General features: G+C 38.6%; 1 protein-coding gene across 1 annotated transcript in view; it reads right to left on the bottom strand.

Moving 5' to 3' along the window:
* Positions 1 to 3,692: 3,692 nt before the first annotated feature.
* Positions 3,693 to 14,325, bottom strand: part of Gk5 (glycerol kinase 5) — a 62,109-nt gene continuing 51,476 nt past the window's right edge. Inside the window, exons 13-16 of the mRNA XM_015486750.2 lie at positions 9,954 to 10,057; positions 8,122 to 8,181; positions 7,288 to 7,421; positions 3,693 to 4,979 (exon numbers count right to left, since the gene is read on the bottom strand). Of these exons, the coding sequence (XP_015342236.1) occupies positions 4,831 to 4,979; positions 7,288 to 7,421; positions 8,122 to 8,181; positions 9,954 to 10,057 (447 nt within the window). The 3' untranslated portion in view covers positions 3,693 to 4,830. The remainder of the gene's footprint in view (positions 4,980 to 7,287; positions 7,422 to 8,121; positions 8,182 to 9,953; positions 10,058 to 14,325) is intronic.

Below are 14,325 nucleotides of genomic sequence, written 5' to 3'. Positions count from 1 at the left end.
AGAATTAGTTAGGGTGGGGTCCCTCTAACATTTTTCCTCTATACAGTATAGATATCTATCTAGACGTAGCCATTTTAATAACAAATTTATAGTAAAGGAGGTACAACAGTAGAAAAAGAACAGAATTTCAGAAACATTTGATTCTGCAGGCTCATGTCTCTGTCCTTTCTATACCCAAGATCATTCTTGAATTCTTCTTGGGCCAAGGATTCTATGGGAATATAGTGACAGTATAGCCTGTGATTTAGATGCTGGCACCAAAATATTTATGGTTACGAGGCTCCAAAACTTAAAAAACCCACAATTCTGGGTTACCTACTTTATTTTTGGGGGTAACCCATTTTGAGGGGGTACTGGGGATTGAATTTAGGAGCACTAAACTCCTGAGCCACATCCCCAGCCCTACTTTGTACTCTATTTATTTAGAGATAGGGTCTTATGACTTGCTTAGCATCTCATCCTTGCTGAGGCTGGCTTTGAACTCATGATTCTCCTGCCTCAGCCTCTCTAGCCACTGGGATTACAGGTATGCACCACCCTGCCCACCAGTTTAGAGTTACCCATTTTTGACTACTGTGAACCAGATGGCCTGGTTTTGAGAATTTGAGATGATGATTCTGGAATCGGGTAGGTCTTAAAGATCCAAGGTATGTTTGGGGTTTTTAACTCTTCTTTGAAAAAACATGATTTAAATTTCCCAAAGGGATTCAGACTCCTTCCGGGTATATTCAAGCATTCTTTAGGCTATCTCTAGGATGACTCTAGAATCACTAGAATCACTTAAATCTGAAGGACCCTGGAGCACAGCTTTCTCTCACCTTAAAGAATTATAAAATTCCTGACAGCCTCCTGGGCTGTACTATTTTAAAGACTAGTTCCCAGTGTGTCTTGCAGAAAGGGCTATGTCTGAAGTTCCTTTCCTATAGCACTTAAGTGTTTGGCAATGTTATGATTTAATCTCTGTTAGTCATCTGCAGTCAAACATATAAACCCTGTGACTAGAAAGGCTTCAATTATACCTTTAAAAGTTAATAGAGCTGAGAGAGCAGCTGAGTGGTAGGGTATTGCTTAGCACCCATGAGGCCCTGGGGTCAATAACCAACACACCCCCCCCAAAAAAAAGAGTAAATATAATTGTATTTATGGGTGTACATCTATATAAAAATACATTTGCAAATACACGGACATATGAAGTATTTTTAAATAAACAATACAAGGATTCTAGCTCTTATAACAAAGTTATCAATTAAACAGAGACATATTTTACTTTTAACAAATATAAACGGTTCCATATCAACAAAAGTATGTAACATCAAAGATAAAATATGTATACAATCAAAGTTGCACTTTAAAACAAAGCAAAAATTCATCCCACAAACAAGAAGGCACAGTGTTAAGCTCTGGAGAAAGAAACAGATTTGGCTCCTGCTTTCAGGGAGCTTCCAGTCTGGAGGTTTCCACAGAAGGCAGAAAAAGAGAGTGGTCATCTCTTGCTCGGAGATGAAAGGGAGGCAAAAAAGCAGATCAAGTAGCAGATGGTCTGTAGAATACATTAATTCTAAACTGAAGTCCTAGACCTACTGATTAAGACGACAAAGGCTGCAAAGGTTGAGGTAGCGATGAGCAGGTAAAAATATTAGACAATTACCAGCTGGAGATGAAGTTCCGGGTAGAGTCCTTGCCTAGCAGGATGGAGGCCCTGGGTTTGATCCCCCAGTACCACCAAAAAAATTTTTTAAAGGACAATCATTATATTGTGAGGGTCCCCTAAGCGTCAGAACAGGAGTATGATACTCTATTCCTGAGTCTTCAATTTTCTTCTCCTAGCCCACATTGGTGGTTCTCAACGGGGGTGATTTTGCCTCCCACGGTGGCAGTGTTTGGAGACATTTTTTGGCCATAACAACTATGAGGAGGATGCTGGAAGCGACAGGGTGGAGGTTGGGGATACTCTTCTGATGCACAGCACTGTACCCCAGAACAAAGACTATCCAGTCCAAAGTGTTAATGCTGAGAGTGCAAGCCCAGGTCATGGGTGGATAAAAAGGATTTAAAACTCAGTAATTCTATAGTATAAAAGCAATTAGAACCACTTTAACATGGACTGTACAGGAACATTCTCCTCCTTAAGAACTTGGAACACTCTCCTCCTTAAGAACTTAAGAGACTGCTTAAGAACTAAAACTATCTGATAGATCCATAATGGGAAAATAAAACATGCTGAGGAACATTAGCACATTTAATTCTTTTCAAATATTAGCATAAAAATGGAAAGTAAACTTGACAGATGGAAAAAGTGATTTTTTCCCACTCAACTGACTTTCATTATCAATTGTTTTTATAACCACAAAAGCAAATATCACCTTATTACTGAATTTGGTTAAATATGACAAAAGATTTACTAAATCATGTCACTAAAAACAGCCAGAAACACTACAAATAAAAGATTAGTTTCTAGATTCTCAGAAGAAAAAAAAAATTAGCAACTGCTCTTCAAGGAGTAGTTCAATTCTAGTAAGAGATATTCAAAATTATTTTCCTATATTATCTAAAAGGTATTTCTCCTTTGTTTTGTAATTGAATGTTGAGAAAGAAGAATGTGCAGAAGAAATGAAACAAATTTTTAGGAATAATATTACAATTCAGTATATTCTAATCCAAAAGACAGAATCATTTCCATGAAATCACACCCACTAAGAAGCAGAAGCCAAAAGAAATATTAACACAACAAGAGCAGTTTTCATGTAATTTTGGTAGAGAAGCCTTTAATTGGCCACTAAACTTTGTAAAAAGGATATAAAAAGAGAACAAAAATAAGATATTATCTACATAAAGAGCTATGACTTGTTACAGTAAACCAAACCATCCTTTTTAAAAAATATTGTTTTTGTTCTTTTAGTTGTAGTTGGACACAATATCTTTGTTTTATTTTTATGTGGGGCTGAGGATTGAACATGGCACCCTGCACGTGCTAGGCGAGCGCTCTACCACTGAGCCACAACCCCAGCCCCCAAACCATCTTTGTTTAACAAAAAAATATCCAAATCTTCATGGAGCTAATGATACCTTGTATTTACTACAATGCCTCCATCAGGTAACATTTAGTCATTGAAAGAGATACTTGAAGGTCATGGAAATGGAATCTGCAGAAATGCACTTTAACTGTTGGTCTATCAACTGGATTCTCCAAATGGAGAAAAATGGCATCAATAAGAAGATTCCCCGAACAGTTCCTCCCCCACTTTCATTATTACACAATAGCCAATTCTACCATGCAGGACTTGTATGTGATAAATCTTGATAAAAAGGGAAATTCATTCATTCATTCTTGCAAATTCAAATCCCCAAATGCAGGCAGGGACAAATAACATAAAAACGGTTTGGGGGCTGGTCAGCTGCCTTACGACAATTTCATACTCAGCCTGGGGTTTCTCCTTTACGATTCTAGCAATGAAATCTGACAGTGGGAGTAATGAATGAAGTCGGCTCCTCTCTGTGGATCTCCAGCTCTGTGGCCAGAAGGGCAACTGTGACTGTGAATGCACTCCTGTCAATTCTACGTGCCACTGCATGTAGCTCAGAGAGATGAGTAGGCTGGACAAACATTAGAATGAGACACCAACAAGTGAAATACCGCCATGAAGGCAAGTCTTAAATTGCCAATAAACTAGGGCACCTTTTTAAAATTAAAATCTATCAATTAGGCACTTAATAAAACCAAAAGACACTTATGTAAGCATCTCAATAACTAAGAGAGATAAAGAACAGGAGAAGAAAGGCAAGATGTATTTTAACTGCCTGCATTTTGTAAAAAAATAGAATGTTATACTTCACCCAGAATTTTTGAAAGAAATGTTATTTGAGAAAGAAACTAAAAGATATTTTTCTGTTCCTTAAAAATCATTATATATTTCAGTCCATTAACTAAAATTAGTTTTCCAGTGCTTTTCCACATATAAAGAATGCTTAGATTTTGGCTGGACAAGGGAAAATTAAGGCAGTATCTTTACGCCCAAAAAAGGAAAAAATTGACTCAATAATAAGCTTTTTCTGAGAAGGGCACATTGAGCTCATATTTGGATATGACATTGAAAAATTATGGCTTTACATTTGAATTTTTATTATTTTAAACTTCCATATTTTCTCAGTTACTCTTTCTTTTTAGCTTTATGGATTTCAAATATCCCACTTAATTTTCTCTTTCTTTCTTTTTGTTGGTACTGGGGATTGAACCCAGTGGTGCTCTGCTATTGAGCTACATCCCAGCCCTTTTCATTTTGAGATAGGGTCTCTCTAAATTGCTGAGGCTGGCCTTGAACTTGTGATCCTTCTGCCTCAGCCTCCCAAATAGACAGGATTACAAGTATGCTCCACTATGCCTGGTTTGGCCCGCTTAGTTGTAAAGAATTAAAGAAATATTTTTCCGATAATTTGGAGCAAAATGTGAACGGTGTTTCACCTAGAATTATTAGCTCTCGGATGCTGAACAATTATGTTCCATGTACCACTGACCCAGTTTAAAAAAGAGGAGGGCTCATAACTGTCAAAATCCAGTTGGAAATGGCTGATGTCCTGTGGAATTTGCTAGAAAATTGAAGACGAAGTTTTGAGGTATTGCTGCCGCCTTATAATTTTACCAAGATTAAAAAAAAAGTTAGTGTTTTTTAGTTAGTTTTGTTTTTGTTTTTTAAGAGCAACACTTTTTCTCCCAGGTTGCGAAGCTCATTTTGAATCTTTTCTGTGGTCCCTGTGGTACCAGTCCTCCCTGAGCACTGTAATCTGCAGGTGGCATCCACCAGCCGGCTACAGTCTTGACTGTTTCATTTAGTGTTATGTCTTGTTATACCAATTCATGGAGCGTTTCACTGCTTTGACCCAGTTTTCCATATTCATTTCATATTCTTGACATTTCTTCTGCGGCTTGAAAACCATTTCACTTTGCCTCAATTTCTTTAGTTCCTCCTTGTCAGTCCAAAACCCTACAGATGAAAAAATTATTCTCAGATTTTAAGGCAAATAATGAGTCCATAAAACTCACTCACAAACATGAGTTGTGCCACAGGAAAAAATTACTATTTTAAAACAATCCAAAATAGTTTGCTACTTTTGTTAGATTGACCATTTCTGGGAATAAATACACCAATATTTTAAAATCTTTTGTTTTCTAATTTTAAGCTTTATTTCTGAGAGGCATGACATCAAATCATTTTTTTTTAAATTTTTATTTAGTTTTAGATGGGTGCAATATCTTTATTTTATTTATTTATTTTTATGTGGTACAGAGAATCGAACCCAGTGCCCCATGTGTGCGAGGCAAGCACTGTACCGCTGAGCTACAACCCCAGCCCCACTGAATCACTTTCAAAGTAGCCACATCCCATCATCATTTAATTTCATGACTTGCTATTTAAAAAAAAAAAAAAATCTGGGGGCTGGGGTTGTGGCTCAATGGTACAGCACTTGCCTGCCACATGTGAGGCCCTGAGTTCCATCCTCAGCACCACATAAAAATAAATAAAATGAAGGCATTGTGTCCTTCTACAACTAAATTTTTTTTTAATTCAAATAAGAAATAATACATTTTCTTTTTTTCTTCTTTCTTGCAGTGCAGCAGGTTGGACCCAGGGCCTCTCCCCTGACAGGCAAGTGCTCTACCACTGAGATATCCCATCTCTCTATTTTTTGACATAGGGAGTCAGTACATTGTCCGGGCTGGCCTGGAACTTGTGATCCTCCTGCCTTAGTCTCCTACACAGCCTGAATTAAAGACATGTGTCACTACGCTGGGCATATATTATTATTTTTATGCAATTAAAATAAATGAAGATAAATTGAGATTTTTGTTATACATCTTGACATAGGTGACAACTCTCCGTCATATGCATAAAATCAAAAGCTGGAAATTAATATGAGAGTTTTCTTTTCAAAGTACAGCATTTTATGCAAGCTATTTAAATTCCAATTCAAGATAAAATTGACCTAACACATACTGTTCTTTGAAATGAGGATCATGTGATTTATAATCAAAAGCAGCAAGAGAACACTTTTATTTTTTTTGGCACTGGGGATTGAACGCAGAGGTGCTTTACTACAGAGTTACATATGAACTTGCTCGTTTTCTTTTTGAGACAGGGTCTCACTAAGTTGCCAAGGCTGGTCTTGAACTTGCTATCCTCCTGCCTCAGTTTCCTGAGTCACTAAGATTACGTGTATACCACTGTGACCATTTGAGGACACATTTATAATTATAATCATTAGTAGTCTGATACAGGTGTATGTGGGTGTGGGTGTGTTTATTTATTTAATCTATTTATAGTAATCTATTTATTGAACCCAAGCACTTTACCATTCAACTACATCCCCAATCCCACCCACCTTTTTTTTGAGACAGGATCTCACCAAGGTGCTGAGGCTCCCTCAACTGTGTACCCCTATCTCAGCTTCTCTAGTCACTAGGATCACAGGAGTGTGCCACCCTCCTTGGTTGAATGCAGTCCTTTCTAAAACCAAAGACAAGCCTAGTGACAAGATTCTCTTCTTGGTCAAACTCTATACTTAGTTCCTCTGGTCTTTTTCGACTAGGCTTCAACTCTGAGACTTCCATGTTCCTTTCCTCATTATCTACTTTAAGAAGAATGCAGCCAAGTCCGTTTAGCCAGAATCCCCAAACCTCAGTATCTGATCATCCTGGATATCTCATCTGCCACATTCCCCCAGGCCAGCCTTCAGCAAAAATCCTGTTAGGTTGGTTTAGCCAGAATTTCTTCTTACCTCCAGTGTGTCTTCTTAGTAAATCTTCCACTTACTGATTCCCATCCTGCTCCTGAGCTTATAAATTCTCACTTTTCCTTGTTGTATCTGCCACTAGAAAACTTGCTTCAGTTTTAAACATTGCCTTAGTCCCTATACCTGTTGCAACAGTATCCCTGAATTAAGTCTGCCTTAGTGTTCTTTAACAAGTATGCTTGAACAGTTCTTTTCCTTAACACCAGCTACCCAAAGATCCTTCTCTGCTAGGAACCAAAGCAGCTGAGAATCACATGCCCTCATCTCCTATTCATTCTCATGGAAGGAATGAAGGATGGAGAGGTGGTGTACCCAGACCCACCAACAAACAGAGAAGGTCACAGGGTATTTTGTGAGGAATATGCTTATGGATATGGACCTTAATGCACACCAAGGCTTTCCAGATCCTCTCAGCAATTTTATGATTTGAGAGAAGAAATGCTATCATAGATATGGTTTGCAAGGTAGCTTTTTTTTTTTTTTAATAAAATCTACACATACCAACAGCAAGGCCAGCAAGAGAAGCAGCACCCAAACAGGACATGTCAAAGTGGGCTGGTCTGTCTATATTCTCATTAATCAGGTCTGAAGTCATCTGCATGACAAAACCGTTCTTACAAACTCCTCCATCTGCCCTGTGGGGAGCAAGATATAAAAGATAAGTCACAAGAATAATAGCATCATTCATTCTTTTTATGTGGGCTACATATTTTTCTTACATCCTTGATTTTATAAGTTTAATGTTTTTTGTGCTAAGGATTGAACCTAGAGCCATGCTAAGGAAGTTCTCTCCACTGAGCTATATCCCCAAACTCTGTATATATATATATTTTTTAATTCCAAAATTATATCGCTTAGCACTGACCTGATGACAAACAATTTTACTGGGTATTTGCTAAATACTTTTCCTTATTCCTGCCATCAATTTCCCCACTTGCCCTGTCTGTCTTGGGACTAGTCAAAATAGGCTAAGCAAAAACTAACCCAACATAAAAATTCATTTGGACATTATAGGAACAAAAGTCAGTAAATTTGATACTTCCATGCCAAAAAGACAGCTAAAACTCAAAAAGAGAGATTTTTTTTAAAAAAAGATTTATACAATACACATGAGTGGCAAGATTCTACCAAATTTCATATTATGTTATGTTCTCCAGAAGTCCAAAATTAGCTTTCCTATCCTCTCCAAATTCCAGTGACCAATAATTTACTGCCAAGGAGCCAGGCATAAATTCTTTTTGAAATCCTGAAAAACCGGAATGATTAAAATACTAATAGCAGCTACTACTTACTTGGAACTTCTAAATGACCCTGTTAGAAATAAAGCTCACATACCGGACGTTTGTAACAGGAATATGGATCTCTTTCTGCATCATCTCATATAATTGTTTGTTTCTGGTTAAAAAACAAGATAACTATTTAGAGGGCATTCATATAATAATAATCCTCTATTCTGATATCAAAAAATTAAAACCACAGTTTTATTTACCTGATGTTTATAAAACATGCGAAAGAAAATGTTAAAGAAATATTGGTTAACTGCAGAATGCCTAGCAGATGCCTGATTTAAACAGCAGCTCGGCTTTTCATGCTTCCCCCCTTCATATAGCATGTTTTTTATTTTACAACAAAGTTAAATCTTTTACCATTCTTCAAAAAAAAGTAAAGCAATTAGCTATTTAAAAGGTATTCATTAAGATGAGATACCACAAATAACATTTAATAGAATTCATCAAATACAATTATTTTGTAATCATGGACATTAACTTATTTTAAACTAAATGAAACAAATATTCTTTATCATGACAGCTATATCCACCCCCACAATGGGGATCGAACCTGGGGGGCACTGTACCACTGAGCTATATCCTCAGCCCTTTTTTCTGATTTTATTTTTTGACACAGGGTCTTGCTTGAGTTGTTGAGGCTGTCTTTGAGCTTGTGATCCTCCTGCCTCAGCCTGGGATTATAGCCTATGCCACTATTGCACCCAGCTCTGACAGCTGTGTTCTTAGTTTTAACAATCTACACTTGTCCCATAGCAAAAGGATCACAGGAAATATATATAAATAATAATTCTGATGATTTAAGTCTTGGATAATAGAAGCATTATAAATTTGAATTCTCCCTCATGAATAAGGAAACTACACCTTTGAAAATTCCAGTTTGAACCTTTCATGCTTAAGAGAAATTGGAATTTTTAAAAATTTATTTATTTTTTATAGTTGTAAATGGACAGTATGCTTTTATTTTATTTGTTTCATTTTTATGTGGTGCTAAGGATCAAACCCAGTGCCTCACACATGTTAGGCAAGTGCTCTGCCTCTGAGCTACAACCCCAGCCCTGGAATTTTTTTATTCTTATTTTTTTTCCTGTGGTGCTGAGAATAGAACCCAGCACCTCACATATGGACAATACATGTTCTATCACTGAGCTTTAACCCCAGTCCTGGATTTTTTTTTTTTTTTAATATTTATTTAGTTGTAGATGAACACACAGTATCTTTATTTATTTTTATGTGGTGCTGAGAATAGAACCCAGTGCCTCATACATGTGAGGCAAGTACTTTACCATTGAGCTACAGCATCAGCCTCCCCTGGATGTTTTTAAAAATCATTCAATTTCAAAAATCAAATCTAATACTGGTACTATTTAAATGAAATATCAAGGAAATTAGCAATCAGAACAGATTAGATCAAATGCAGTATGTTTTAAACTGAAAGTTTAAATTAAATAACTTAATGAAAAGTAAAAAATTTTCAATTTTTTAGAAGTGCTGATCTTGTTTTACTATCTAACTAGAAAATAATCCTCTAACCTGGGAAGGGGTGGGAAGGTCCCCCTCCCCCATTCTTATTTACCAGCTCTGGCCCCACCCTCACCCTTCTTGGCATTCTTTCTCTTCATGGGGCCTGAGAGGCCACCCCTATATGGAGGGGACAGTCAATAAGCTTCTGGGACAATGAAGGACAGGATGAGCACCACCTGCTTGTGGACCCTCCTATGCACTGACAGACAAGCATGCATGCACATGGGTGGGCTTGGTAGGCCCACCTTAAAGATCTGGGTCTGTAAGCACTGAATATTTTAATTTGATAGCAAATTAATACAGGAAATGGCAAAGCATGTAGATGAGAGGCAGGGAGCTTGGGGCAGATTTTCTTACCTGAAAGCTATTGACTCCAGTATTGCTCGGACAAGATGGTGTTTATTGGTAGAAGGCTTCAAACCCATAAAAGAAGCACATGCACAGGGGTCATTTAATGGAGCCTAAAGGAAGAGGTAAAAAGAATGTATTATAAATGTTCTTAGTTATGTCTACAGACTTGAGGAAATTTATACAATAAAAATAGGCATGTTACAAGAATACTTAAAAATAAACGATAATCCAAAAATTAAACATTAGGATTACTTTCTTTCCTTCTTCTTCTTCTTTTTTTTTTTTTTCCTGTGGTGTTGGAGCTGGAATTACAAGGCCTGGAGCTAGACAAGTGCACTGCCAGCCACCTACACCCTCAGCCCTAGGATAATTTTTTTTTTTTTTTGGTACAGGGGATGGGATTGAACCAGGGGCACTCAACCACTATGTAGAGTGACTTGTTAAGGATATAAATTAGATTTAAGATTTAAAAACAAAAACATTCTTTTCAGTGGCACAGCTTACATCACACATATTGTCAGACGTATTCATTGGATAAAGTCTGTATAAATCACAGGGCATGGTGGCGCACCCCTCTAATCCCAATGGCTAAGGAGGTTGAGACAGCAGAAGCTTGAATTCAAAGCCAGCCTCAGCAACTGCAAGGCACTAAGCAACTCAGAGTGACCTGTCTCTAAATAAAATACAAAATAGGGCTGGGGATGTGGCTCAGTGGCTGAGTATCCCTGAGTTCAATTCCTGGTACCAAAAAAAAAAAAAAAAAAAAAGTCTTTGTATCCCCAGAATGCAAGACAATTCTAGGACATATAGGATATAAAGATATAAAACAAAGATCCCTGCAAGAGCTTACAATCTCATAAGGAAACAGAAGAACAGTTCTGACACATGAATATACTCAGGACATATGGACACACTAGTGCTACCAAGAAAATGGCTTCCCCAAAATAGTACTCTAGCTTCAGGGCTTTTCTTCTTTATTTTGAGGAACTGGGAATCGAACCCAGGGGTGCTCTACCACTGAGTTACATCCTCAACCCTTTTTGTTTTTAATTTTGAGACAGGGTTTTGATAAGCTCTCCAGGCTGGCCTCAAACTTGGGATCCTCCTGCCTCAGCCTCCTAAGTGGCTGAGATTATAGGTGTGCCCCACCATGCCTGGTATCTCTTTCCTTAGAAAATTTTCTATACTCCTTCTCCTGGTTATTTTATAATCCTCCTCCAAATCTTTGCTCAGTTTCCTCAGAGAAAACTTCTGATCCAGAGACTAGATTAGGTTCCCCATTACATGCTTTTATGGAACTCTACAATTTGCCATGATACTATGCACCAGTTTATGACCACGTTTGTGGGATTATTGATTCAATCTTCCCCTCTATACTGTAAATGCCATAAAGGGAACCTCGTCTTATGCTCACAAGGTGTCTCCAACCACTGTATGTAGCACTTTAGAGAGGACCAATTAACATTTAGTGAATAAAGAAACAAATAATACTTTTGCTAATTACTTAAGGAATTCTTACAGAATGAATCTGACATAATTTTCCTATGTACATATATGACTATATCACAAGGAATCTCACCATCATGTATATCCATAAGAAGGGGATCCTAATTAGAAAAAGATAAATTCCATGCTTGTATAATTATATCACATTGATTCTACTGTCATGTATAATTAAAAAGGACCAACAAAAAATTAAAAAAGAAATTCAACATTAAGGAGGTATTCCATAGAAACTTAAAATTTCTTTACAAGTTACAACACCCCCATGTTAGTCCATGTGAGTCTGTGTCCTGGTAGGAAACACCAGGAAGGTCCTTCTACAGGCCTGGACACACTCCATTATGGCAGATGGCCTACAGCCACAACTTCAGGCTGTCACTGCCAATCCTAATGACTAAGCCTCCACAGAACCATCAACCAACAAGGATTAGTAGCACTCAGCAAAACTGTTTGGCTCCCTAAGCAAAGCTAGCTACCTCTTTCCCAGGGCACAGACTACCTGCCCCAGGGCCCTTGTCACCACCAGGATCTCAGCTGAATCTGATGGGGAATTGTAGGATGGTTAATGCCATGCTTCTTGCCCTTGTCAACCCAGACTCTGAATGTATGCACCTACTGTGTGTTCTGACTGCCATAGTATTTTATGTCATACCATAAGGCCATCTGACAGAGCAGTTAAGAGCCTGGACTCTGGAGTCAGAATGCTTAGGTTCTAAAACCAGTTCTGCCACTCACTAGCTAGGTGAGACCAGACAAGTGATTTAACAGCTCTAAACCTCAGTTTTCACTCTGGGGACATAGCTCAGTTGTAAAGTGTTTGCCAAGCATGCATTAAGCCCTGGGTCACATCCCCAGTTCCAAAAATCAAGCAAGCAATCAATCTCATTTTCCCCATCTCCAGAGTGGGATGATTCGAGTATCTTCTACCTTGTTGAGTTACTGAGGATTAAATGAAATACTGCATGTAAAGAATTTAGGACAGTGGATTATGGTGACACAAGACTATAATCCCAGCTACTCAGGGGGCTGAGGCAGGAGGATCAAGTTCAAGGCCAGCATCTGCAACTTAGTGAGGCCCTGTTGTAAAACAGTGAAGTGAAGTGAAATGAAATGAAATAAAGCAGGACTGGAGATGTAGCTAAGTAGCTGAGCACCTGCCTGGCGTGGGCTTCTAGATTCTAACCCCAGCAGCTTAGAAAAAAAATAAAGAATGAACGAATTTAGGACATATCTGATGCATAGTGAGTATTCACAGGTTAGATGCCACTATAATTATTTATTATTATTCCTTGTCTAAACCCTTTATAGTACTATTGCCTTTTTTTTTTTTAATTTTTATTTTTGGTACTGGGGATTGAACCCAGAGGTGTTTTACCACTAAACTTCATCCCAGCTCCTTTCATTTTTTGAGAATGAGTCTTGCTAAGTTGCTTAGGGTCTTGCTATGTTGTTGAAGATGACTTTGAATTATCCCCCCATGGATAGGATTATAGGGGTGTGGCACCATGCCCAGCAAATCTCTCTGTTTTAGTCAGCTTTTTCCTCACTGGGACTAAAAGACCTGACACAACACAGAGGACAGACAAGTTTATTTGGGTTTTAACAGTTTCAGAGGTCTCAGTCCACAGAGAGCTAACTCCACAGCTCTAGGTCTGAAGTGAGGCAGAACATCAGGAATGCAGGCACGGAGGAGAAAAGCAGCTCAGGACGCTGCAAACAGGAAGCAGAGAGCGCTCTGTTCACCAGGGACAGAATAGAAACCCTAAAGGCACGCCCCCAGTGACCTACCTCCTGCAGCCACACCCTGCCTGCCTACATTCACCACCCAGCTAATCACTGGCATCAGTGGATCTACCCAGTGATTAGGTTATATCTCTAAGCACTTCACCTCTGAATGTCCTTGCATTGTCTCACCCACAAGCTTCTGGGGGACATCTCAAATCTAAACCACACCACTCCTCATCCTCTGAAGACTGAGACTTGGCTCCTAGTCCTGTCTATCTACTCCACCATCAGCACAGACCAGTGCCTAAGTAGGTAGCTACTGATGCTTACCTCCAATGCCTACTATCTTGCTTTCCAAAGCACAAGCCCTGCTAAAACAAAGCCACAATGGTTGCATTCACTGGTGCCACCCAGGTGTGTGGTCCACACCTCTGCCATCCCCAGAGTGCCTGTCCCAGACTTCCCCATTTGCCACAAAGCTCATGATCCAGCACCCTCTTCTCAGCAAACTTCTTGAGAAACTGAGAGTAACAGGAGACTTCAATATCTTACGCTGTCCTCACTCTCTGAAGCTCTAATAACATCCTAAAACTAAAGGCAGCATCAGGCACTTGAACCTTCCTTCTTTCCATTCCCCATCTTTCATTTTCTCTAGTTGTTGACACATTCTGCCTCCTTATTTTTCCAAACAGCTTTGTATCAACACACTATTGTTTGAGTTAACTTTCAGTTTTCAATTAAGAGCTTCATTTTATGTTGGGAAATACCGGCCTGCGGTCCTCCCCCACAGACACCCCCACCAGCCCTCTGCTGCCAAGAGATAACCAGGTTGTCATCTCGCAGGACAGAGAGGCTTTATCAAGCTGAAACTAAAAATCCTATCTGTAACACTACTGTCTAAAGCTCTTGGGCTTTGGCAAGACTTCTTTTTTTAAATCACAAACTATGTATTATTTGAACAGGATGTGGTGATGAAATGTACAGATGGAGCTGTCAAGACAAAGTCACTACTAAGTCCCACAGCACATTTTTCAGAAAGGAAAGAATCTATAAAAACCTAACCAAGCCCTACCTTTGCTGATGACAATTACCCATTTAACCTTCTTCCTGAAACCTCAATTAGATAGAAAACTTTTGCTTCCTGTCCTGC

Source organism: Marmota marmota, unplaced genomic scaffold (assembly GCF_001458135.2).
Source record: "Marmota marmota marmota unplaced genomic scaffold, marMar, whole genome shotgun sequence".
NCBI lineage: Eukaryota > Metazoa > Chordata > Mammalia > Rodentia > Sciuridae > Marmota > Marmota marmota.
The sequence above is the reverse complement of the archived record's forward strand: the minus strand, read 5'-3'. Positions and strand labels throughout refer to the sequence as shown.